Source organism: Nymphalis io, chromosome 8 (assembly GCF_905147045.1).
Source record: "Nymphalis io chromosome 8, ilAglIoxx1.1, whole genome shotgun sequence".
NCBI lineage: Eukaryota > Metazoa > Arthropoda > Insecta > Lepidoptera > Nymphalidae > Nymphalis > Nymphalis io.
The window spans coordinates 6,579,155-6,606,811 of NC_065895.1; the positions used below are offsets into that span (position 1 = coordinate 6,579,155).

At 33.1% G+C, this 27,657-nt stretch overlaps 3 protein-coding genes across 6 annotated transcripts; 1 reads left to right on the top strand and 2 right to left on the bottom strand.

Moving 5' to 3' along the window:
• The first annotated feature begins 183 nt into the window (after window positions 1–183).
• Window positions 184–16,019, top strand: LOC126770345 (protein phosphatase Slingshot homolog 1). The gene is given in 9 exon segments (XM_050489717.1): window positions 184–499; window positions 1,704–1,765; window positions 9,581–9,752; window positions 9,927–10,090; window positions 10,668–10,733; window positions 10,943–11,137; window positions 13,453–13,722; window positions 13,803–15,723; window positions 15,725–16,019. Coding segments are annotated over 9 exon segments (2,940 nt in total). The 5' UTR covers window positions 184–445; the 3' UTR covers window positions 15,761–16,019.
• Window positions 16,004–22,461, bottom strand: LOC126770359 (uncharacterized WD repeat-containing protein alr3466-like). 4 transcript variants are annotated; one of them, XR_007669456.1, is made up of 7 exons: window positions 18,683–19,064; window positions 18,370–18,593; window positions 18,113–18,302; window positions 17,843–18,044; window positions 17,242–17,439; window positions 16,994–17,161; window positions 16,144–16,262 (listed from the first exon to the last, which is right to left on the bottom strand). XR_007669456.1 is itself a non-coding variant. In XM_050489749.1 (6 exons), exons 2-6 carry the CDS (start codon window positions 18,572–18,574, stop codon window positions 16,089–16,091), a joined length of 969 nt encoding a protein of 322 aa, XP_050345706.1. In that variant the 5' UTR covers window positions 18,575–18,593; window positions 22,429–22,461; the 3' UTR covers window positions 16,004–16,088. The 4 variants fall into 4 exon arrangements, 3 of the variants coding, with proteins under 3 accessions (XP_050345706.1, XP_050345703.1, XP_050345705.1); XM_050489749.1 differs by lacking the exons at window positions 16,994–17,161; window positions 18,683–19,064 and adding an exon at window positions 22,429–22,461 and having other exon boundaries at window positions 16,004–16,262; XM_050489746.1 differs by lacking the exon at window positions 16,994–17,161 and having other exon boundaries at window positions 16,004–16,262; window positions 18,683–19,060.
• A 953-nt stretch (window positions 22,462–23,414) lies between these two features.
• LOC126770358 (TAR DNA-binding protein 43-like) lies at window positions 23,415–27,623 on the bottom strand. Its single transcript, XM_050489745.1, has one exon. It carries the CDS (start codon window positions 27,453–27,455, stop codon window positions 26,220–26,222), a length of 1,236 nt encoding a protein of 411 aa, XP_050345702.1. The 5' UTR covers window positions 27,456–27,623; the 3' UTR covers window positions 23,415–26,219.
• Window positions 27,624–27,657: the final 34 nt, after the last annotated feature.

Below are 27,657 nucleotides of genomic sequence, written 5' to 3' on the forward strand. Positions count from 1 at the left end.
TAAAATAACAATATTTAAAAATGTTTAATGATTACTAATGAATCTGTTTGTCTGTAAAAGTTTTTTGTTTTTTTTTTATTCGTTTTGTAAGTATGCTGCACAGTTGGGATTTAATCTGTACTGATCCTTAGGGTTTTATTTATGTTTATCTGTATTTTATAAAAAAAATGTGTCTATCCCATTGCATTGCATTGCAAATGCAAGTGAGTATTTTCGTTGTTCCGTGTTCGTAGATAAAGAATTAAAAAATCCAAATAACATTTTTAAATTTAAACAATACTTTGGTGTCATGAGTATAATAATTAAAGTTTACGGTGACTTACGTACGTTTATCCAAAATTTAGTGATTCATCTGTAGATTAGTATTATGATAAGTCTATATTAATTCACTTTATGTTTGTGATTGTGTATTACTCTGATAATGATTGGTTAGGACTAATGTGGTATGGCACTTGTAACTATTCGACGTACCCCGAGTGTGCAAACACCAAAGAAAACGGTGAGTAACAACAACGGATGTAAAAGTTAGGTCAATAATTTGGCACACGAACTAGCAACAGGAGACGGGATTGACTATTAAAATAATAACACGACAATTTTTTTAGTAAAAAATATAAAACATTTTTAACTGAAATGTTATATTTCATTTTCACTGTTTATAATTTTATTAATAATTATAGTATAATTATTAAGAAGCAACAACAACATTTATATTTTTGTTATTATAGGAACAATGTCTTGTCTTTTCTTGATTAAAAAAATATATTTATTTATATGAAAGACGCTCTAAACTATATACATGCATGAAATACACATCAATTACAAAAATTTAATATAGGAATTTGTAGAGCAAATTAGTATCAAAATAACTTTACTTTGTTTCATTCATTCATTCAGGTGTATAATTATAACCTTATTTTTAGAATGTATGTTTTTACAAGTTATCTGCAGTTCTTTGAGGTAGCTTTGTTACTTTATTGAAATTGTGTATTATTTAATTAACACATCAAACACATGAAAACTTAAATAATACAAATTGTCATAAGCAAATCAAAATGTACTTGAAGATCCAATCCCAAGAATATATATAACTTATAAAGCCTAGTTTACATAGTTAATGTAAACTGCAAATGTTTCTGTATGAAAATGTTTCTTTCATGAGATTATATATATATATATATATATATAGATATATATAAAATATATTTTATTATTTTATATCTCTGACTTATTTTAAACTTCTTAATATAAATTTCCTACAGCTGGCATTTTATTTTAATACTCCTTGAATTATACCTTGTTTTAAAAATGAGTGTCTCATGATTTCCCCAGGCTGTTCCAAACTTTGTTCGGGTTGCAATTATTGAGGTAATTTGATACACAATTCTATTTTAGAGTCCAATATAGATAACGAAAATTGACGAAACCAATATTGATTCTGATAACAATATTAATTCTGTAAAAAATTGTAACACCTGACACACCTTGTTGTTGTTGACACCTGCATGCTATATATCCGTGTATTTGATATATGTAATACAAATTTTGATATTAGTCACTTGCTCTCTTTTATTTCTTCTTTACCTATAAAATAAAAAAGCTTTTGTATAAAAGCTATTGCTTATTTTATAAATTATATATTTTACTTTTAATTAGAAATAAATGTTTCAATAAAATAAGTGATTATTTATGTTTGACAACAGGATGAAGAAGAGAAGTCAACTGATGTTAGTGAAGAGGATGTCGGAAATCGTGCCAGCAAGAGGTAAGTAAAAATATTAGTCATGTCTTTTATGTTTTTAATAAAATAAGGTGTTTATTTCCCAACCCATGCTAGATTTTTGACAGTCAATAAGCAAGTGTATCGCTCCTATGTTGAATAAAGATCTTTGACTTTGACTCAGTATATTAAGATTCCTGTCCATAATGATACATGATTTATATACATATAACTGGTGTTTCATTTTTATGTATAATAGTGCCTGTTTTTTTTTAATCATCAACCATGTAGTAAAACACTTTTCTGTGTGTGATAAAAATTTAATTTAATTTTATTATAATATTAAGACATAAACATCCTACTACCAATAAATAGTTTTTTTTTTAATTACATTTTTGGCAAACAACACAATCAATCAAAGTTATTATAAATCTTTAAAGATGATAAAAATATAGAATCTTTTATAAACCTAAAAATTCCATTATTTCCATTTTTTGAAGAAGATATCAGAATACTGTGATATTAACCAGACAAGTATAACTGGCACGAGTAATTACAGGCACGAGGGACATAGTTCCCGAGGTTGGTGGCACATTGATGATGTAAGCGATAGTTAACATTTGTGACCACTTGGTGCCTAAAGGCATAAAATGTTACTACTAATACTTATTATTACTGGCATAATTATTTTTTACATAGGTAGATAAAAGAAAACCGTTAGTCAACCACAACCGATTTCTTTTTTTTGTTATCTAATGACGACCTTAGCCGTATAGATAAAAAAATGGAAAATATAGAAAAAAAATGTTGTCCTCAAATTTTCAATAATGATTATAGTCGAAATTCGACCATCGGCGACCATTACATATACATATATATATATATATATATGTATGTATGTATGTATGTATGTATGTATGTATGTATGTATGTATAAGCGAAATACCGCTCATCTTGCACAAAGCCCTACTAATACATTTTTAATTACGTATCAATTCTTTATTCAATGTAGAAGCATTATACTTGTTTATATATTAGTTGAAACTGCCTGTAGATGATCGTTTAGGTCCCGACGTGTACTACCGTCAATGGTTGTTAGTTTTATAATAAAATGTCTCTAAATAGAATATTGTACGTTATGATCTCAGCTTGAATACTCGCACGCTAAACTTACCAAAGAACTCGTAAGAAAATTATTTATTAAAAAAAACATTTGAATTAAACCATTGCTTATTAACAGACACCTTGATAGACCAGACGGGTCTGATATGGACGATATATAATCTTTGACTGCTTCGTTGGTATAATGAATAGATTATAATGCCACAGAAGTAGAGGTCCTGGTTTCAAATCTCGGGTTCAGGCTATTAGAAACTATCGCGTGTTTCCGTAGTTTAAAATTGGTAGAAGCTCCCGAGCCTCGAAAAGCGGGTAAAGTAGCTGTTCCTGCGCCTGCGCGTGAACTATGCCCGGTCGTGTCGAATTTGCCGTCACATTGGATTTTAAGAGTGACGGAGTAGAGTTAAATTAAAAGAAACTCTTGAGCTCATATATTTGTACACTATAATATGTTCCGCGGCCGAAATTGGTCAGGAGGACATCTTCATGATGCTGATGATGATTAACATAAACTCTGGTGATGTTAAATATCCTACAAATCTTCTGTGAGCAGAAATGTTACTATAATAATACAATTTAAAAGATTTCATATATGTCGTCATTTATTCTAGTATTACGTCTGAAAGGAGGATTAGAAATGTCATATCGTTAATATGTGAACATAAGATGATTATGTTTTAGTTTTTTATGAGTACAACTCTTTAAAGGGGCTATTAATATTATTTAAACTTGAGTATTTCAAATTACGACGAATAATTCTACAAGCACAAAATGCTATCTTCTTTATATGTGTGGCTAGTAAATTAAAAGAAATTCTTGGCCCCTTCATAATTTGTAATTTTGTAGCGATTCATTTTATTTAACTTTGAAAACTAAAACAAAGATTCATGACGTTTACGACTACTTTGTACTGCTGTGGATTCATATTTGTAAAATTACATTACACCTTAAATTGCCAGTTCCCCAAAATATTTAACGTGCTAAAAGTAGTCAAGGTAAAAGAGAAACCAAAAGCGATATAAGGAAGGTGAGAAGGCAGGTCGATGTCTTCATAAAGGCTGCCAGTATGTAACAGTGCAAGAATGTACTTTAATATGGTACTAACGATGGTAAATGATTAAATCTTAATATTTTGTGTTTGATAGGTCAGTCTTCTTTTTTTAGCTAAGAAGTAAAACTTATTTTACTTTAGTTTATTTATTTAACTTAAGTTAGCAGTTTAGAATTTATAGAAGTTTATCAAAAAAGACGACATATCTAGGTTTAATAGACTGTATGTTGTATGATGTGTTTATATTTACGTATAAATGTCCGCTTGAATGTTTCTTTCACTTCGCATTTCTTGAGGACGATCTTCTCAAAACCAATTCCAACAAAAGAGAATTGAAATAATAAAGACATTCTTAACTAATCGATTTTTTAAATTCATTCAAAGGTGTCAAAAGATTCGTTGAATTTTATTTACAATGACTATGCCTACGTCGATAAACCACTTTAGTTAGGCAAGCATTTGTTATATTTAATGAAAGTTAACTTTAATACTTAAAATATAAGAAGTTGAAAAAAAACAGTCAAAATTTTGCTCATGGTTCCAAATCATTTTAAATAACCACTTTAGTTGCTTTTTCTCATATATATTAATATCGTGTATCACTTATTTTAAACGTAATAATAGAGTTCGCGTGTAGAGCAAAGGCAAAGCGTGTTCTTGAACGCCTCGTGTTCCTGTTCTGTGTCGAGTTTCTATATTTACGCGGTAGTTCGCGCTCGGTTCAGAGGGAAGCTGTGACGTTACCCGACGGGTTCGCTCTGCGGGCTACGGCGAACTGCCTGTGCCTAGTGCGTGCTGTATTGTAACTCGGGACGCGCCGGATGATGCACCGAGGTGCACTCAGCGGTCCGTGTGCCGTTTCACAAACCGCATCCGTTTGGAAAATTGCGATCACAGACCTATAGTTTTTGTGCAGTGCCATATTCAGTGACTTGACATTGTGCTGTTTAGTTTTCATTGTCTGTGACATGGTTGCGTATAGGTAATATAAAAATTTAATTTTACTGGTGAAAATTAAAAGAATTGGTCAACACAAAACCCTCTTGCTAACTAAATTAATAACTAAATTTATTAGTTCAATTTATTAGTTACACAGCATTAATATTTATCAGAATATAACGTTATTTGTTATAAATAGAATATTCATAATCTTTTTATTTTAAAATGAATCATGCGAGTTTATTTATCTATTTAATTTATAACATTAGAAAAACAAATCCAAACAAGAATATTGATAATTTTTAGTCTCTGTCTCTATGTCTGAGTTTATGGGTAACTTTTGAATTATATTTTTCTTAACAACAATTTCCTTAAATCGTTAATTTTACTTATTTATATTACTGCAAAAAGAACGTTTAGTTTTAGAAATAGAGATTTGGCGTGAGGTACTTATTAAAAATATTAAAGTTATATTTTTCCTTTGAATTTAACAAAATTTCATATGAGGTACAATGTTTTCACATGTAAACAAACTGCGATTAACTGTTAATGTGTGACTAATATACGAGATTCCTACTTAACGATAATGCGCTTCCGAGAAAGACGTCCCTTATGTTTTGTTTCTTATCTTAACTACCTTAATTAAGTTAAATAGGCAAATGCCTTACGCACTTGATAAATTATTAGATCTTTTTAAAAATGTTGGTTATTTCTAAATATAATTTTTAAAAGGATATCACCTTTATGCTTATTGCATGCACGTGATCATAAAGTGATAACACACGTGACTATTGAGTGAGAACTGTTTAAATTGTCGCGACTGTCAGAAATTTCAATCAAGAACTTCTGTACACACTGCAATTGATTTTATCTTTTAAATAATATAGCTTTTATATTACACAAATATTATCAATCAACAAATAAACACAAGAAATAAAAATGTTTATTCAATTGGTTTATGAAGTATAGAATGTGTAGGATTGATTTGATTGATCTTGTATATCTCGTTCAAAAGAAACTAGAGATCATATTGAAGCAAAATTTTCTTTACTTATCATATTTTTAATTCTATTGTTAAAAAATGTCGGCGAGGGGAACCTAACATGAAATTTCGAATTGATTTCTATCTTTATAATAGATTAGTTGCTAAAATAATATATTCAGAGAATTTATGCATTTGTAAAGTACTATATCAAAAGATTTATACCCTTAAGTAGATACACACTAACTATAAATTAAGTAAATAAACCATTACGAATAAGTTATCAAAATTGTTTAGCGATAGCCTTCTAGTAAAAATAATAGTTATAAATGGGTCGAGTACTTTATTTATCAGGAACAAGTTTTTAGATTTCAAAAGCGTTTTAAATGGTTTGAAATTTATCAAGAGCTTTCTAATTTCGATCAATATATCGAATATCTTGATTTCAGGACTAGAAATCTAGCCAAGATTAGGTACTCCACAAGTAATAAATTATTGTCTTTCCATTGCTTAGTAATAAATTAAATGAAATAACCTTAGATTTAGAATTGAACTACTACGAGTAATTGGATATTTATGAAACAAGTTTGATATGAAATATTAGGAGTTTTACATACAATGTGCTTATAAAGTTTTAAATAATTAATATTTTAGGCATTTAGTAGTTTATATATTCAGAAACAATTATTTATAGTACATTTCTGATACCTACGTTTACTCAAGTAGCTAGTTGTATTGTTTTGACGCTCTTCTACGTCACGCCACATGGCTGAGACGCGCGCTGCCCTAAATTGGGTAAAGCGTTATGAAGAAACGGGCTGCAGATGCGGCGATTTAATATACGCGCAACTATAAGCGGGCAACGCAGCTTTGGCAACGCGCCGCCGCTCTATTTTTAACGAACCTTGAGATCAACCGCCCTTGCTTCGGTAATGGAAGTGACAACGTAAATTTGCTGCTACTCGATAAGCACATAAAATTATTTATTGTTTACCGGCATTTCAAAATAATTTGGAATACCTGTCAAAATGCAAAAAGGGTTCTTTCTAATTTATAAGCAAAAATATCTTAACTAAATTTACTATGTGTTGCATGATTTGGCCTTCAAATAGTCATGGTAATTGTTATTCATTACAAGTACATTCCTTTTAGTATTTTGATTCGTTTAATCTTCATTCCTTTCCTGAGACGTATTAAATGTTTCAAATTATAAGTTGCTTACAGAAAAGTTTAAAAATTCAAAAATTATATGTTTCTTTATTATTGTATTATTTAGGTAATTCTCACGATATACGCTATAAATTGTAATAATCGGTATGTTGTACGTAATGAGACAAACCCAACGACTCAAGGGCCAGCCAGCGCGTCTCCTCGCAGCCGGTACCGAGCGAACTCCGTCATATGCCTGCGCTGCACACCGGTGAAAGGAAGGTAAACGCCGCGCCAAGACATATTGCCGCAACTTTACTAAAAATGGCGTCATTCATACATTTCGCGGTAGCATTATTTAAAAAAAAATATTACAGTCCAATAACTTATACCTCGCGCGACTCATTCGAAGGACAACTTGTTGCAACTAGTAAAAATAAGTAGACTTAATTGTAATGTGACAATTGATGAGACCGACCACTTGAATGATCTCTGCGGCATGCGAATACTTTTTTATTGAAATTTTTAAGTTTGCTTTTGTTTTTTAAAGTCTCTTTTAATCATAAGGATTTGATTTTTGCCATACAGGTTATGCTTAGGTCCAAATTAAACTCTTAAACCAAACCATATGATTAATTTTTTAATGACAATGCAAATGTCGCCATTTGAAAATGAAACCCGTGATTGTCTCGTATTTGATGTACATAAAACACATTTTATATGTAATTAATACGTTTTTGATAAAAAATTGCTTTAGGCGATTTATAATTTTCAGCGTTGATTTTTTTATTCACCTAGGAGAGACAAAATGTATTAAGTAATTAATGAAATGAAATATAGATAAGAAAGATGAAAGCGATCATAGTCCTCCGGACCAAAAATTAATATTATGATCTTTTATTTATTATTAGTATCACGTAAATTAGTAATTTCAAGTCAAGTCTTGCAAGTAAATAAGTATGTAATTTCAATAAATTACTTGTCAAGACTTTATTGTGATAAATACAAAAAAGTTACAACAAAGTTGTTAAAATGCCAGCAGTAAGTAGTTATAATAGTCTGTTGTTGTTAATTAGTCGACTTAAAAAAATAGAACCTTTTCAATTCGGCAAGACGAACAACACCGAAGTTCATTGTTCGTCGATGTAATGAAATGAAAGTAAAATAATACGTATTGAAAAAAAAATCATCCACCGCAATCGTACTTGTCACTTGTCTGTGCATATTAATCCAAATCTTAGTCTATAGTGCACTGATTGATTCAAAGAGGAAATTAAGGGCATTCGTCGCTTTTTGTGTTTAATATTCAAAGTTTTTAAATTTACACTATAATTGTGGTTGATCTATACAAATTATAAAATCTAAGCTTTATTTGAGAGCCGAGATGACCCAGTGGTAACGCGTGAATCTTGACCGATGATCGCGGGCAAGCACCACTGGATTTTCATTTGCTTAATTTATTATTATAGTTCATCTCTGTTATACGGTGAAGGAAAAACATCGTGAGGAAAATGGTGGAAAATCGTGTTTCTCTAAACTGCGTGTGATAGTTATTGTGGTACACATATTTAATATAAATATGATATTGATATTTATATAGGTATTTAAAATTCGAAATATATTTTGAATCGGAGCTAGCCATAGAATTGCAAGATAGAGATCTGTTTATACATATATGAACAAAGACTTTATTTTTTTACTACATGTATAGATTTCTTTTTTCTATGTTATATATTATTATATATTATTTCTATAATTAATATATTTTAATTTTTTTTAATTTAAACAAAAGTGATATTGTCGTTATCTACGGCTAAATATAATTTTATGAACGTGCGATTTTATCCATCCTCAGGTTTTCATTGGCGCCATTGGTAACATTTTTATCTAGGTATTCTCATTTGCGATAATAGCGTGACAAGCATGATACTGTAGCATAATATTTTATAATACTTTTTGACATTGAAAAATCCTTACTTTCAATACTGTTTAAAACCTAAAATAAACAGCCCTATCCCGATGTGTCAGTCGCCATTGTGCTATTGTTGACACTTGTCCGTCGAATGTACATCCATTTAGACGCGGCTGTGATATTGTGGGTACGTGTGCAAATATACAAAAGGATAATTACGCCTTTAGACATTGGCATTGTAAGAAATGTCAACCATCGCTTACATAGCCAATGCGCCACCAACCTTGGGAACTAAGATTTTATGTCCCTTGTGCCTGTGTACACTGGCTCACTCACCCTTCAAACCGGAACACAACAATAACAAGTACCGCTGTTTTGCGGTAGAATATATGATGAGTGGGTGGTACCTACCGTGGTACAGTAAAATTAGCTTTTGATGTGAATTCGTAGTGAAAATATGTACTTAGTAATTACGTACTCAATAATTGTTTTATCACCCATAAAACCCATTTTCAAATACAAAATGAAAAAGTGATGTTTAGAAATATGACTAGCCTATTTGAAAATTTGAGTCCACTTTTTATATATTATAATTAGTACAAATGTACTAAAATCGTTTTCATGACATTACACATGCACACAATACTAATTCGAAAGGCCCTAGTCCTTTGTAGCCTACTTGTTAATTAGGAATATCTTTTGTTGTAGTCTCAATGAATGCTACTTCGCAAATAAAGGTGCCGCGTTGGTGTTGGGTGGCGCGGAGCACGGGTGCGCCGACCAGCGGCGGTCACCTGCGCGAGCTCATCCCCAGCCGGACATTCATCACCACCTACAGTCCATGTTTTATTTGGTGCGCCCGGAGGAGACGCTCAAAATGGTAATTTGAACTTCAACAATACGATCATGAACGCATCTATGTATATAATTTATTATTGCTAATTTTATTTAGTTAATAGGTTAATAAAATTTAGACATGTCAGCCGAAGTTATTTTATGGGGGTGATATATTATTTACATTTATTTCAAACTATTATCATATTTATTAAAATAGGCGGTGAAACTAGAGAGCGGTCACCCGGGTCGTACGCGATACTTGGTAGTAGTATGCCGCGGTGACGAAGCCGCTTTACTGGGGATAGACTGCAATGAGCGAACAACGGTTGGACTTGTTCTGCGAGTCCTTGCAGACACTTCCATTAAACTGGACGGAGATGGGTAAGAAAATTCTTAGTAATGCCCTATTCCGATTATGAGTTTTTAGTTTAAGGGTTACAGAATTATCTTGGAAAATATTTAGGTTGCATGCCTTTTTGCTAATGACTTAATGTGATAAGCCTAAAATCAGGGCGTTTATTTAGTATTGTTAGGTATGTATAAATAACCATATTATCGTAAATCGACGAGAATCGTAAAAGTGATTGCAATGCCCTTGAATAAAATGTTAAATCAGCGTTGACGTAGAATTCATCTACGTATAAGGAGAAGATTTAAAATGTTTTGTAACTTTTAGGAAAATGTTTTAATACTTACCTTTATTGCAAGAGTAAAAGTTTGCACATAACAGTTTAATATGTTAACAATAAGCAATATCTCCTGTATGTAATGTAGCTAACATTTAGAATAGGCAGTTTGATACAAAGTATCTACTGAACATTTCAATTTTGAAATAAAATTCAGACCATTCCAGTTCTACTTCACTCTAAATAATGTTATAAGAATTCCTCTTATTCACTAATGACATTACGCAGTCAGGAACAATAAGCCAATAACTAATTAAGATACTTGTCCACAGAGGGTTTAGCGTATGCGTTTGCAATCAACAACATATATTCAAACCCGTGTCTGTGCAAGCCATGTGGTATGTATTTCATATTATAATTTTTTTGTGAAGTATATTAGGTGTATAATAAGCTTAATTTGATTTATATACTTTACATTATATCCGAAATAATACAATCTTATGGTGAATATTTACGCCGACAATACACTACGCTCATAGCTTTATAGGTTTCCCCTAGTTTTTTGCTCAATGAGTGACGATAAAGTTTGTGGGTACTGCACTTGCAGGTCGGCGCTGCAGACGCTGCACCGCGCCAGCGCGCACGCCCGCGAGCTCAACCACTTCGCAGGCGGCGCGTCGCACGCGTGGTGCGCGCACTACGAGCGCCGCGTCGACTCCGACCGCTCCTGCCTCAACGAATGGCACGCCATGGACTGCATCGAGTCCCGCCGCCCGCCTTCGCCGGATTCGCTCAGGCTCAAGTAATTTATCGGATTTGTTGCGGCAAGGATCATACCACCCTGTCTCGTTATGTGATTCTAGATATATTTTTCGAAATACGAATGGAAATTAATAGTTGATTTTTCTAAATCATGATGAAGAAGTCAGTTAAAATTTCTGGAAACTACTGATTTTCAATGGACTCGATTCTTGCATGTATGTATTTAATAGCGATACGACTGTCGTACTTATTTGTCTATTGGCTCAATTATAAAGATGACTTCTCACCGTCAACAACCACAAATAATCACGCACCGCATCGCGGTGCTTTTCCAATGGCGCGTGTTAGTCTGTGTCAATCTTGAAATTTGAAGCTGTTTTGTCCTTCCAAAATGTAACGTAAAACTGAACATATCGCTACAGCTGTACTCTTATGGTGCCCATATTCAGTAATAATAATTAGTTTTGACATCCTCATCATGTTTATACGGATGCATTCGGAACGCAGCACACGAGCTTGCACCTTGAATTCGCGGTGGATCGAACGCACCGCTACGGACCTGTCTGCGCTTTCACAGACGATACTTTTCTCACGATGCATCAGTGCGGGCTATTTATCATCCGTCCGTAATATCACGCACCGTGAGAAGCCTTAAAGATGGGGAACAAAAGGGAGGGTCCTATCCTCAAGGCTTTTTACCCCGGGATCCAAATTATAAAGTTGCCGGTTTTACACTCTCTTGCCTCGGAGGACAAGTAATGAGCTTGTTCTTTCGCCGAGATATTCGAATTACTATCATGTTTTACTATTTGAGTGAGGAATTAGAGACAATTTTTATTTGCGCAACATTGACATGCAATGTTCGTGTAATAAATGCTGGTGTAGTTGGCTCATCTCCGTTGAGAATGGCAATTCAGTAAATAGGATATTTGTTACGGGAAATATTAATTAGCCAATAATTACATGCAGAAATAAAGACGTTACTGAATACTAAAGAGAAATAAAATTTTTAATAAAAAAGTTTATTGTAATATTCAGCGCATTAAGTTGTACCTAGACCTCATTTCTTGACCTCGAATGGAATAGGATGTTGGCAAATACGCTAATTAAACGCATTAGCTGCGTGCAATAGGTGAAGCGAAATAATTATTGTTATTTATGATCTCGCGAATAATTTTTTTGTACTATTTTCTGCATATTTTAAGAACGATAATTAACAATATTATTATTATTAACATAGTATTTTATAAGACAATTTAATAAGACAGAAATAACATGTTTTCTTCGATAATAATGGAGTAAAGAAAAAGAAATAGATTACCTTCTTTCACATTAAAAATATAGATTAGAATTATATTTATGTTTTATATTATTGTCTTGATATTTGAAAAATTAGAACATTTGTTATTTTGTTAATTGACCTTAGGAAAACCTAATTACACGACAGCTTATTATACTATCGATAGTTGCTTTTTTCTGCTAAAATTCTGCTAAATCGAAATATATATTATGATTAGTATAATTATATAAATGTGTAAACAATATTAACTTAAGTGGTGTAACGTCGTTCGTCACGGTAGCATGCGAAAGCGATCCCGTGGCGCTCCTCGTTAGGACGCAAAGGGTACAGCTGGTTTTGTAGTGGGTATTCCGATGTTCGGGGCGCACTCGATGCCTTGGACACCGGCGAGCCCCACATACCCACTCACTGTTTCCATGGGGGAAACGCGTAACGCGTTTTTCCAGCGTTAATTGTGCCATTGAATGGACGGGCTTTGAACCCTACTTGAACTTATTAAATCATGTCATCTATTCACTGTAAAATCGGTGTACGATCCTCCATACAAATTTTCAAAAATTGCGTATATGCTTTAATTTACAGCATTCATCTTGCACTAAATTTTCATACTAATCGTAAGATCATCATGTTGGATATGATATTCTCAAAATGGTGTTATTTAATATGGCAACTAATTGAGATGTTTCTTTTCACTCTCATGGTTAGAGCGAGTTTTTCTTAGTTGTTCAAGAATTTTATCACGGCACAATGTAACATCTTTATTATTAGTACTTTATCACTCAAACGATAAATAAACTCAGACAAATATCACTCGTCATAGGGATACACTTTGTAAATAGGGGTACATTGGTATTTATAGTTTTAATGATTTTCCACATTATTATGGTATCAATAAGAAATATCTTTGCCTCCCCTCGGACTTTCTTTAGTGCCGCCTTTATTAATTCTCCTCATTCTAATTGGAGAAAATTTAACAAATAACAAAGTATTTTTCGCAAGTTATAGTTATATGTATATAGTACATAAGATATTATATATTTTTAAAATTTTAACAGGCCACGTGAAAGAGACGAAACAGAACGCGTGATCAGGTGTACGCTAAAAGAAATTATGATGAGCGTAGACCTCGATGAAGTGACGAGCAAAGCCATTCGCGGCCGCCTCGAAGACGAACTTGACATGGATTTAGCCGAATTTAAGTCATTCATTGATCAAGAAATGCTTACTATTTTAGGCCAAATGGATGCGCCTACTGAAATATTTGATCATGTTTATCTTGGATCCGAATGGAACGCGAGTAACCTAGAGGAATTGCAAAGAAACGGGTATGAATTATAAATCTATAAACTTTTCTATTTGTTTATAAATATTTATAATAATAAATATTATTATTTTTTGTTTCTAGGGTCAGGCATATACTCAACGTGACAAGAGAAATAGATAATTTTTTTCCAGGTATGTTTGATTATCTAAATATTAGAGTTTATGACGACGAAAAGACTGATCTACTAAAACACTGGGATAACACTTTTAAGTACATAAATAAAGCAAGAAATGAGGGCTCAAAGGTTCTCGTTCATTGTAAGATGGGAATCAGTAGGTCTGCTTCCGTCGTTATCGCTTACGCCATGAAAGCGTTCAATTGGAACTTTGACAAAGCTCTTAAGCACGTAAAAGCGAAAAGAAGCTGTATTAAGCCGAACACAAACTTTCTCAACCAACTCGAAACTTATCAAGGTATACTCGACGCTATGAAAAATAAAGAAAAGCTACAGAGGTCAAAGTCGGAGACTAATCTAAAAGCTCCCAAATCAGCGTCTAAAATGGAAAGTAAAATAATGGATCCCACGCCATTGGTCCTAGCACTGACGGGCTCGTACACGGGCCGGCCGCGCTCCTGGTCGCCTGACACCAAGCTGGCGTCCGAGCTGCTGCCGCCCACCTCCGTCTCGCTAGAGAACCTGGCCTCCGAGACGCGCCACATGCTCATGCCGTGCGCCAGTGGCAGTTACAGTGTCTCTCCCAATCAGATTATACGCCTCAAGGAAGAGGGAGCTCTCTCCGTCAAACATATCGTGAACGAGATTGAGAGCGCCGCGTCCAGTGAGCGTAGAGAGCTCCCGAAGAAGCATCAGAGATTAAATTTTGGAAATTCATGCGATATTGCTTATAGTCGAACGTCGGAAGTGTCTGTTGGTATAGCGTCGGATATTTGTTATAAGCCTCAGGATTTGACGCAGAGAAATTTAGTTCAAAAATACCCTCAATCCGAGTTAGAAGTGGAAAAAATTCACACTTGGGATCCCGGGGAGTCGACGTGGTCGCGAAGCGAGGACATTAGGAACGCTATCGATAGTGATAATATAGTTAAGAGTGATAGTGGTATAATGGACGTGAAAATTAAATCAAGTGACGTGTACAATTCGTTAGAACGTAATATAGACTCAGAGGAAAGAAAAGGCGTCGACGACGATGCGCCGCCCCCGAGCAGACAGAGTTCGTGGAGCTCGTTCGACAGTGCCGTGGTGCCCGACTTGTCGCGACACTCTTCGTGGGGCTCGTACGACACGCGAGCCGTGCGCCCGCCGGCCGGGCCGCGCGACGACCCTGTCCCCGCCGCGCCCGACCTCGGCGTCATCCGCGAGCAGGCCGAGCGGCCTCGCCCGCCGCCCGACATCGCAGCCAACGAGCGTAAGTTTAACGAAACCTGTGCCATGCTCGAGCTGTGCAACGCCGCCGCGCGAATGGAGAGTGCGCGCGACCGCGGCGCTTCGACGTGGGGAGGTCGCCTGTCCGCCTCCGCCCCTGCCGACACGTGGCTGCGAGTGGGCCCGCGCCGTCGGCGTCTCGCGGCCGCGTCCCACGGTGACTTACCCCGCGCTGCGCCTGCTACCGCCCCACCTCCCGCTGGCCTCGTGAGCAATCTTAAGAAGGAATTCGAGGCCCGTTCTGAACTGGAGCAACCACGCCGGTCTACATCACGCGCACGTCCTTCCGCCTCGCCCCCCGCTCAGGTCGTTCAGCCCGTCGAGGATTTGTCGGTGAAAGTACTGGTTGATCTTTACGACCAACCGGGTCGAACGCGATCTGAATCAGGTGGCGAAGCAGGAGGGCGGGTCAAAGTTTCTCATGAATGCGTTTCGAAAAAATGCAAACTGACTTCGGAAGGAGACGGACGGTCTCGAACGCGCAATTCGTTCTGTGCGGTCGGAGCGGCGGCGCTGGCGAGCGGTGAGCGTCCGCCGATCGCGCCTACCGTTGTTGCTCTCGCGCCTCTCGACTATTCAAATGTGGTGGTGTCAACTGTGATGTCGAAAGCTCAAAATAAAAAACAATTACAACATGGGAAAACCCATCCTTTGACGAGGCTCAACTTGAACCGGTCGAATAATAGATGTTCGAATCCTGTGTATAATACTATGTAGTAGTTATTACGTTTTATTTATTATGAATTCTTGCCAAACTGGATATTTTATCTTTCTAGAGTTTTATATACTATTTACAAACTGAGATCACAGTGTATTTGTCTATCACGTAAAATTGTATTAAACGGCTGTTTGTGAGTAGAGAATGTTAAAAAAGGAAATAAATTCGATACAACGGATATACAACTTTAAAAATATTTTATTTGTTTTTGTTCTATTTGTATGGCATTTAATGATATTAACACATTATTCACACATCATCTCGATTAACCAAAATCTACCGTTTGCAGTCTTTTTCCAGTTACAAAAACAATTCGTGGCGTATTTTGTATTTCACTAATTTTTTTATAAGTGTCTGGGATTTTACTCGGTTTTCGTCGTACTGTTCCAAAGTCGAATGCATATATGCTTCCTGGGTTGTTGCGTATTGAACATTCTGTCTGTATCAAAAATTGGTAAAAAATAGTAAAAATTGTATAATATGTTGAAATTTAACAAATACTTAATCAGGTGTTCCATTATTGAGTTTCTAACAGTAATTTTGGCAGTTTGGCAAAAAAAACATCTTATTCTGCAAATATGTCATTTTATAAAAGATCAATTGAAGACAACAAATTGACAAACCTCAATTCGCAAATATTTTGCTTAGTATGTAAATATAAAATAAATATGCCGATTGATTGTTGTTATAAGATGGATTTTTATATATTTTTTAATGTTTTAACCTAACTAATATGGTTGTTAAATGTTTGTCAAATGATATTTTATTAAATAAAATTTGTCTGTTATCAATAACATCGCGAAGAAACCTATATGCCTCGAATGAAATTATGTTACATGTGTAACCACCACTCATAATGAAGCAGCATGATGGAATAATAATAAACTACAAGCTTTCTGTCAAGGAAGAGAAGAGGCCTGCGTCTTAGGACATTAAAAAAATAAGGTGCTGCTGTGACCAAAGCTGCTGTTAGGAATATGTCAACAAATTAAAAAAAAGCAGTTGTCTATGTTTCATCCTAATATCTTTGAATGGCTTACAAACGCAGTGGCGTGGCAAAGGTCACTAGCGACCGATGCGGATTCCAATTTGCCGCCGTCTTATTTTTGCAATTGATTATAATAAATTTGGGTCATTCTAAAAAGAGTACTCATATTGAATAATTCTAACCTGATAAGTGAAAATGGCATATGAATAACATATATGTATGTAAACAAAAAACGAATATTTTGTTTGATAATATTGCATAAACATTTTTTTCCCGCCATCTGTGAAATGCCGCCCCTGCTAAAGTGCCGCTCGGTGTGGATCGCATCTCTACACCCCCAAGCTACGCCACTGTACACAGGTACTTATCATAATATGTATATTGGTCATTGAATAAACATTATAATATATAATGAGAAAAGTCCACTTACAACTTTCATATTGATGTCAATGACTCTCAAAATATTAGGGTCAGAACCGCCACAAATAATTAAATTGGTTTGCGGTACCATCTTGCCACAATATAATTTTGACTGGTAAATATCAGGTACAATAGTTTCTATAAGCTTGCATGATCCATAATCCCAAATTTGAATACTATCTTTATCTTGCCAAGAACATGTTAAAATCTACAAAAACATATTACAATGTAATTGTTCCTTTAGCATGAATAGCAGAAATTTACAGAAAATTGGTTTAGGTTCAAAAAAGATTTACCATGATACGTAAGTACCACATGACACAGTAAACGATCTTTCTATGAGTGATGCGTCTCAATTACACGATCGTATGATCATAATATGCATATAGCACGATTAAGAACATGAAGAGTATAGTTGTGCAACGTTGAATTTGTAAAACCATTCGTATTTATTTTATACATTAATCGTACTTGTATATTATTTTGTCAAAAAATTAGTAACAGCTCGGATTCTGCGCCTGATTTTTTTAAATAAAAGTTGATTTCAAATATCGTTTCGCAATCTTAGGAAAGAGGATAAAAGGTAATTTTACTGAAATAATAATATTTACCTGCTTTCCAGGTTTATCAAAGTCCAATCCTTCGCCACACATATGTATACCAGAAAAAAAACGTGTTGCGTAGGGCTGTCTGTCATCCCAACATATAATAGTGTCATCCCAACCACCGGAGATCAATTCGTGATGTGATTTAGGGTTAAAGACGCAAGCGAATATTCTTGAGGTGTGACCATCCACAATGTTTTTTCGTTGACTAAAATTGATTATTATTTAAATCAATATATCTATTTCATAAAGTACCTTATTGTTATGACGGGCTACCTGGAATAAAAAGATCTTTCTTGTGTTTGTGCTTCTTCGTCATACATGTTAAGTTTAGCATCATCTCCGAATGTAATAAATTTGGTGTAACGTGGATGGTAACACAAGCCTAAAGTTTGCCGTTTTTCTCTTATCGTATACAAACATTGTTCATATTTATATTTCCAACATTTTATGCAGCCATTGACATCTATGACAAAATTCATAATGTACTTTCTTTGCAATTCATAATTGTATGAATGTCCAAGTTTACTTACAAGATGACAAAAGCATATTCGTAATAGGATGTGCCTTGCTAATTGGCCTATGTTTTATAGCCGTTACAGGACCAGGATAAACACGACACTCGTCATCTATTAAGTTATGTGTACAATTTCCAGTATTGCAATCGAACAATCTTATTGTTCCATCAATAAAACCCGCTGCAACTTCTTTGACATCTTCAGTGTATTTACAACACATAATATCTTTGTTAGTATTACTAAAACAACAAATTTATATTTTTTTAACAACAAAACGTTAAAGCACCGTCAAACAGAAACGTAGTTTTTCGTCTTTAGTTTACCGTACATTATCGAAAGCACATTTACTTCGCCTTGATAAATTTGATTTTGTTCACTATGAAACGAGCGATGTTCAACGTTGGGAGTGCTAGTGTGAACTGTTATAATTTCTTTCTGAGGATTTAAGTTTTTTATGTAGGTATTGCATATTGCAAAACTTTTCCGAGCTGTTTTCAAACTGGATGGGGCCATTGGTCCAGCAGCTGTTTTTCTTTGGGGATCCATATTTTAAATTACATTATACCCATCTAATCTCATAAATGTGTGGAGGGTCATTATTTTGTATAAATAACAAGCATTATGTATGGATGTCACGACATATCACAGCAAAACAATGACAAGAAAAGAATATAAATCAAAGAGAATTTAATCATTACGATTTAATATGAATTATTCGTAATAACGACATTTTCGTGTCTATGATCTTTTCATGATTACATTCATTCAGAACGTCTTAATGATAGATTTTTAATTGTTTTCTAATCTATTAATAATTTTGACTTCTTAAATTAAAAAAAGCATTGTTGTGAATTAGGTAATTTTTTCCGTGATGATTGAATTATATCAATGATCAGATTAAATTTTACTAAAGATTTGTAAAATGAAAACTGTTTTATTTTAATTTCGCTACTATTTTGTAACGAACACGTTTTTAAATATGATGATGTTCCCGTGGGGGAAACGGGTAACGCGTTTTTTCAGCGATAAAAAAAAGGCTATTCTTTTGTTAAACCACGAGATATTTTTCTCCGGTATAAAGTTCCGTGTACTGATGACAATCTCTTTTTTCATCATAGTTATCATCGATTAAATTTCTTTCTAAAAAATTCTTATCTATAACCTATCCAGGAGATATTATCCCACAATTTTCCTTAAGTAAAATTAATTTGATGGAATGCGATTTATATAAGGTTTTAAAGTCAGTGGATAATACCAATAAAGGATCGCGCTTTTATTTATTAAAATTACCGGATAAATTAAAAAAGAGAGAATTAAATAAGAGCAATGTAAAACCATTTACAAGCTAAATAAGCCTTACGCTAAGTATTACTTACTCGTTAACAAGTTGATCAAAAATATCGTTTTGGGAACATAAAGCTAGAACCGGTAATTTTCTTAGATTTAATACTTTTGCTCAATCTGTGTGTTGTTTTCCACACTATACTAGGTATACCAGGTAAAAAGTAATTGACACTTATTTATTTATTTACTGGTGGTAGGGCTTTGTGCAAGCTCGTCTGGGTAGGTACCACCCACTCATCAGATATTCTGCCGCAAAACAGCAATACTTGATATTGTTGTGTTCCGGTTTGAAGGGTGAGTGAGCCAGTGTAATTACAGGCACAAGGGACATAAAATCTTAGTTCCCAAGGTTGGTGGCGCATTGGCTATAAGTGATGGTTGACATTTCTTGCAATGCCAATGTCTAAGGGCGTTTGGTGACCACTTACCATCAGGAGGCCCATATGCTCGTCCACCTTCCTATTCTATAAAAAAAATATGATTTAGTGTATTTGACAGTAAGATTATACAGTCCAAACTTAAATGAAAAAAGCCAGAATTCTTTCGTGGATATTCATTAATAAGGGCAGTTTACGCCTAGAAAATCAATAACGACGAATAATCGTATGCTATATTTCGTTCGCCTTCGTCCCCATTTGTTGTACCTAAATGATTTTACTTGAGTCCGATTATTTTCTTGGTTTTTATTGACACTATAGAGACAGTATTAATTATAGCAAATGCTTAATTTTCGCTGATATATAGATAAATATGGAGATGAAATCATAGACAATTTTTAGTACTTTGTAAAGTTTTATCAAATTCCTAACAATACCTTTATTTATAATACAACACTATCAATCTCTTTTTTTAATTTTACTTTTCTTCCAAAGTTCCTTTAACAATTTCGCCGTCATTCACAAATTCCTAATGGATAACATAGATTAGTCAAGATAATTATATCCTGTGGTTTATTTGTCTCTTTATACATAACTAAGAAGTCTGTAATTTTAAAGTAAGAAGCATGAAATGTCCCTCTGGTTAGAAAAAAAAGTCACCCTGGGTTTTTTTTATTTTTAGATTGATGATTATTCTTTTAATAATTAAGTTTCACTTGATATATTTTATAGTGACTTAAATTGCTTGAAGAAAAATTTATTTTATACAAATATTCCGATCTACGATTTTGTTGTTTAAATACCCTGGCATCTACCATACCGTTGGATATAGTTAATACTGAAAATGAGCAAGCGTACCAATTATTTTTTTATTATACCAAACTCAGGTTAAACACAACTGTACAAATTACTGAAGACTTTATTTATATTTAATAATCGAAGTACCTCTTTGTAAACGGTGGTAGACTCTGTGTCCTACCAAGCCCTGTCTACTAGGTACCTACCCGGGCTACGGCCGTCTGGGAAGGTACCACCCACTCATCAAATATTTCACAGCTAAACAGCAATACTTAGTATGGTTGCGTTCTGGCTTGAAAAATTAATGAGTAAGCCAGTGTAACTACAGGCACAAAGGACACATCTTTGTTCCCAAGATTGTTGGCGCATTAGTGATGCAAGGAATGGATGCGATAAGGGAATTAATATTTCTTACATCGCCAATATCTAGGGACGATGGCGATCACTTAACATCAGGTGGCCCATTTGTCCGTCCGGCTACCTATAACATAAATTATAAAAATAAATTTTATTTACTCCCAAAAACATGTACACAATTTTAGTTGGTAATTTTATCTAAATCTAGGGTTTTTACATAAGCAACATAGATGGTGGACCTCTGACTCCGAAACTAATACAAAATTGTAAGATTTTTTAAGCGAATATGTAAAAATATAAAAAATATATGTTAAAACTAAAAAAATGCCACCCGTTTTGGTGGAATTTCTCAGAACTTTGAAATACATTTATATCAATTCAACCAAGAAACACACTCTTAGGGGCTACATTTTCAAAAACACTTAAATACATATTTATTTATTTATAAACAGAAGCTTGTATATGAAATTGTATGCCTTCTAACTTAAAAAAAAACGGGTTTCAATACAATCGTTCATCCCTTATTTATTAACATTTTAGAGATGGAATTTCCAGAAATCCTTTCTTAGTGGATGTTTAAATCATAAAATGTATCAACTGCCAAAATTGTGGTTTAAGCTCTGCGTTGATGAATCAGTCAGGAAAAATAATTATATTTGTATAGATATAACAACAAAAATACGTGTTTTTATATTTTTTGTTAGAAGTCACCGATTTTGATGAAATATAGACTAAACGATACCTCGAAATACTTCTTATAATAATTTAGTTACTTCAATTAGTAATTTTTAGCCGTTTCCGAGATTAGCCTGGACAAACAGACATACAGGCAAAAATAAAAAAGTGATTGTTTTGGTAAATCGCAACTAGCCATATTAACTTTAAAAGTGGCAGTTATTTTGAAATCACAGACAGACACTTCAATTTTATTTATATGTATAGATAAGCTATAAATATGGAATATATCTGCAATTTAGTATTCATCCTACAGAATTCAAATTGACAAATTAAAACGGATTGTAAACATTTTACACTTTTGTTTATAATAACAGACAAAATGTAACATCATTGACTAATGACTAATGTATATTGTAACACTTACCTTAAGTTATCAAAAACCAGATTATGTTAAAATCTGCAAAGATATATCTGAAACGTATATACCATAATTCAATTAAACATTTATTAATTTTCTTACCGCTTACTACTAGGTCAATATTACGTCATTACTTCAATTAGCATTAGTGTTGTTGTTTCCTTTCTGTTTTTATTGGTTATATAAAATATACAAATTATCTTAGTTTCTTAATGCAAATGTTGTTTATATCTTTAATGACGTAACATCTTGATTTTGGTATCCTGTAAAAATTGTTTTTTAAAGTCGCTAGTGTAACGTAAGAATAATTTATTATGTGGCACCTATGTATCTTATATTATACTACCTGTGTATCTATTTACACAGCTAATAAAGAAGCCAAATATTAGAACAAACACAAGTTTCATAAAATTTTCAAAAGCATATTAAAAATAACTTAAAAATCTAGTACTATTTAAATTAATTGCAAGTAGATTATTGCAAAATCTTCCATTTATTCTTATCATAATTTCAATGAGAATTATCATTATTAATTTTTTTTTAAGTAAAACATTAAATTCTGAAAGAACTACTTCTTTTCTAAATAATAATTACCGTATTTTTATGTAATAGGTAGGCGGACTGGCAAACAGATGGTAAGTGGTCACCACTCCCCATAGACATTGGCGATATAAGAAATATCAACCGTTCCATACATAAAGAATGCGCCACCAACCTTGAGAACTAAGATATTATGTTTCTTGTGCCTTTAGTTACACTCACTCACCCTTTAAACTAGAACACAACAATACTGAATATTGCTGTTTTGCAGTAGATAAGTGGGTGGTACCTACCCAGACGGGCTTGCACCAAGTCTTACTTACCAAGTAAATCATATATACTTTGCAATGAGGTCCAGTAGCTTTTGAGATATTAAAACAAACGTACTTACGAGAAATAAAAAACGTCTGGTGACTCGTAAAATATATTAGCGCTATAATGGTGGAGGTTCAATCTTAACTCAGAACCTAAAGTATAGTATATATGGACGGATGGGACGGGTAGCTTTATATATATATAATTTCTAGAGAAATCATGCGATACCATGCTATTGTGTTTTAAGTACTTTATTAAATCAACGCAGACACAAAAACAAATTCAATAGAATCAATAAAACTGGTGTGGAGACAAAGATAAAGTAAAAGCTAAAAAAGGATGCAGCGATGCTTTTATCAACACATACATATATTAATTAAATACATAATTCTTTTTTAATATATAAATATTACTACAGTTTGTAAGAGACTTACTAAAGTTATGAAATCTATGTTACAATAATAAATTAGTATAAATGTACTTAAAAAAAAAAACAAACAATTTAAAGTAATTAAATTTTTCATGTACAATACAAAAAAATATATATACATATATTATCAATACTCCAAAACAGGCATTGGCTGTTGACATCAATAGGTCATTTACATATATATTTTTTACCTAATTGATATCAGAGATATTTTAACAATAATTACTTCTGAAGATAATCATTAAAAAGTTGATAGATAAATACGAATGCTTTAAATTAAAAAAAAACTGAATTCAAGTCAGATATATTTTACTTAATTAAATAAATAATCAGCCGAATGCCTTCTACAAATTAAATACTTCTATAAAATAAAACAAAAATAATATTTGCTTTAAACCTTTTAGCACCGTGTTTGTTTGATCCTATTGAAGTCAGTGGGATTTTAATAATAATGGTACATTGTAAATCATGACTAAGCACACACTTGAAAATGGATGATCCATGTTTGAAACATGTATGTGATAGCACTGTAGCTTTAGATTATTTAAAGGCAATTATAGAGTACATATTGCACTTTATGAATTGAACTAAAGATGTAAAATTATTGTTTTATTTGGTAATATTGGTCAGTCACCAATGTTTACGCTTGATTTGACATACCATTCCATCTCTTTATTCTATTCTATATGTAATCAAATTGACATTTTAGCTTATAAAATTATATTTTTTCCAGGTAATATTCATCAGACATTAAAATCTATTCATATAACAGGCACTAATAAGAACCATATTTGGTCAATTTTAAATAAGTTAATAAAACAAAAAAACTTTAAATACAAATGAAAACAAAATTATTCAAAGAATTATAAATAAAAAACACAAAGCATAATTATTCAATTTGAAGTATAAATATACAAATATGTTGAATAGGTACCCATGTATATAGATGGTTTAGTATTTTTTATAATTATCACTCATCATCAATACAATCATGTATAGATAACATATTTTTTTCTTAAAACAAGTTAAATGAAAAAGAAGAATCAGAAAAATGATTTTAAAAACTATATAAATAACTCCACTGACTTAAGTAATAGACATTTTTTAAATTTCAAGTGCAGGTGTAGTTTAAGTGGTAAATTTTATTTAATTATTAATGTGGTTATCCCAGTCAAATTGTTATTTAATCAAACAGTGTCATTTTATTTTGTTAGTTTTATATAATAATGTTACACTACATTTCCATCTCTGACATTTTGTAACTGTAAACAATATACAATCAAGTTTAAATAAATGGTGTCTTTCTTTTCGTAAAGTTTACATCATTTTTAAAGATTAATTGTTTATAATTTTTATTTCAAGATTTGACTTCAAATTTTATATTTGCACTAATTTGTAAATATATATTTATATTATAAACTATTTCATTTATATAATTTATGGAAAATTAGTTACAGTCTTAAAATTTGTACCAACATCATTTAGATCTTCTCTACAATTATGTTCACTTTTTCATACTGCCAGTGGATTAAATATATCTATAGCTAGGTACCCATTCTTCGAACAATTCCACATTGCTAAGTCACAAAGATATCTAGCCATTTATTTAGTCAAAAATAGACATTTACCCTCAATTTGCACATATCCTGAGGAAACACACATAATAAATTTATAATAATCAACATTATTTGATAAACAATGATAACAATCAATAGAGCTCTATCATTTACTATACAAGTATGAACCTTCAACAGTCTGTTGTAAAAACATATATCTATTAATGTACAAAGCACAGTACACTTAATCTATGATAGGTACAACTTATTTTTGGGATGTATAAAATGTTGGGTAAGAAAATATGACAACACCAATGTATGTATAATATGTAGAATAAAACAAGCTCATATATACTTTTGTATAAATTGTTAAATATTTTGAATATGCGACTCAAAATAACATACAATATATAGCAACAAACTTTTATAAGAAATAATTTTAATATTATGGTTTTAACATAACTGTCCCAAATACCTAACTTCAGTTAATCATATCCAAAAGCCATGAAAGTACCAAATTAAAAAGTCTAACTAGTTGAAATACAGGACAGGAATTAACAGAAACCCATCAACTAAAAATATATTATACAACAACAATAAGAAAAATTAAGATTTATAATCATTCTATTTCATTGTTATACAAAATGAAGACATTTTAATATTGTATATAAAATATATATAACGGGGTTTCACTCAAATTATTATTTTAAAACATTATATTGTTGCAATTTTTAATTGTGGGCTAAACATAGTCAAAAGTAAAATTACTTGAAATTAAAAAGCACACAAACAATTACCTAATATTTGCAAAATAAAGGCACTACCTACAGATTTAAATGTTTCCAATGTTTTACCTATGCAATTTTAACAGTTATAGTATCAAGAAAACAACAAAACACAAGCAATTCCATAATAAATTAATAACATCATTAGCAAACCACTCTTCACCGACAGAACAACCCATTTGCTTTGTAGATAATGACAAATAATAATTATCTAATTCTTGCTACAATCACAGAGATTATTGTGAGCTTATCAAATCAGACACTGGTTCAAACGGAGTGGCCTTGGGATTGATGTCTTTGTCCCCACTGACTAGAAGGTCCCTGTGCAGAATTACCTTGTTGCATCCATGATAGAAAATTTGGGGGAGCAGGTGGAGCTGATGATCCCGGTCCTGCAAAGGCACCCTGATCTGAACCCGCAGATGGTATATTGTTAATCAAACCCCACCCAGCTGCTTGATTCAATGCTGCTGCTACAAGTGCCTGATTTACTGGTAAGCCCCCCATGCCAAGGGGCATACTGCCTCCTTGTCCTTGACCTCCACCCCCAGCTACAGCAGTCTGACCATGTTGTCCTGATAGGCCTAAAGCTTGCATGTTTACCATGTCCATATTACGGTTACTCCAAGAGTTGTTATTTGATGCATTATGTGGGTGTCCTTCATCATAATTTCTACTTGGTAAGTTTCGTTGATTTGATCCACTTTTATTTTGTTTAGGTGATGCATTTGACACATTAACAGATACTCCTTTTATAATGTGGTCTTGACCACATAGACTTTGTGCGACTTCAGGATCCAAAAATGTTATGAAACTGAATGCTCTAAATGGCTTTGGAATAAAAACATCGGTAACTTCACCAAACTGTGAGAAATATTCCCTCAAATCATTAGCTGTTAGGTCTTCAGTGCAGCGTCCAACGAAAACCTTGCAAGGCATTGATGTTACTGAACCTTCTTTAGAATTGGGTATCCGTACATCACACCAGCGACCATCAATCATATGTCTCTGTGCTAATACTCTCATTTGAGATGTGTAAGATGAAAAACGTATAAACGCAAAACCTTTTGACATACCAGTTTTAGGATCGCGCTTTAATTGTGCCATTAGAACTTCCCCAAACTTCTCAAAGTACTCACGTACAGTTTGTTCAGTAGCTTTCCATGGCAAGCCCAAAACTATTAAATCAGAGCAAAGATTATCATTTCGTTTACTTTTGATTGAAGAAGTTTCTGAACTTTCACCTGATTTTCTTTTATTTTCCTTCGGAAAGCTACAGATGTACAAGTAATTACCCCAACCTTCTGGAGGAGGGTACAATCTGCCATCTCTTAACCTGATACCTCTAAATGTTTTAGTCTCAGGATGCCGATACTTAAGACCACAACATCCAGGAAATTGCGCAGACACTGTTGTTAACATCAACGTTCCATCTTCTTCGATGGGAAGTTCTATGGGTTCTTCATTTTCATCTTCGGCCACGGGCAAGTACTCGAAGGACATTATTTCTTAATCATGAACTATATTAAATAATATTAGATAAAAACAAACACTGCTAATTCACTTATATTTTAAATCTGTACAACTTATATTTCATATAAATATAAAATACGTCAGCTACGGGTTAGGAACCCATTGCAATTTGATGGTTGACAACATAGTTTGAACTGTAAATTTTGGTCTTTCATCACATCCTATCCTCTAC

Coding starts and splice junctions, on each gene's coding strand:
- LOC126770359 (XM_050489746.1), bottom strand. CDS start 18,900: ATGGATCCCCAAAGAAAAACAGCTGCTGGACCAATGGCCCCATCCAGT. Junction 18,594..18,682: donor GTAAATGTGCTTTCGATAAT/GTACGGTAAACT, acceptor TTGTTGTTTTAG/TAATACTAACAAAGATATTA. Junction 18,045..18,112: donor GAAAGATCTTTTTATTCCAG/GTAGCCCGTCAT, acceptor AATCAATTTTAG/TCAACGAAAAAACATTGTGG.
- LOC126770358 (XM_050489745.1), bottom strand. CDS start 27,455: ATGTCCTTCGAGTACTTGCCCGTGGCCGAAGATGAAAATGAAGAACCC.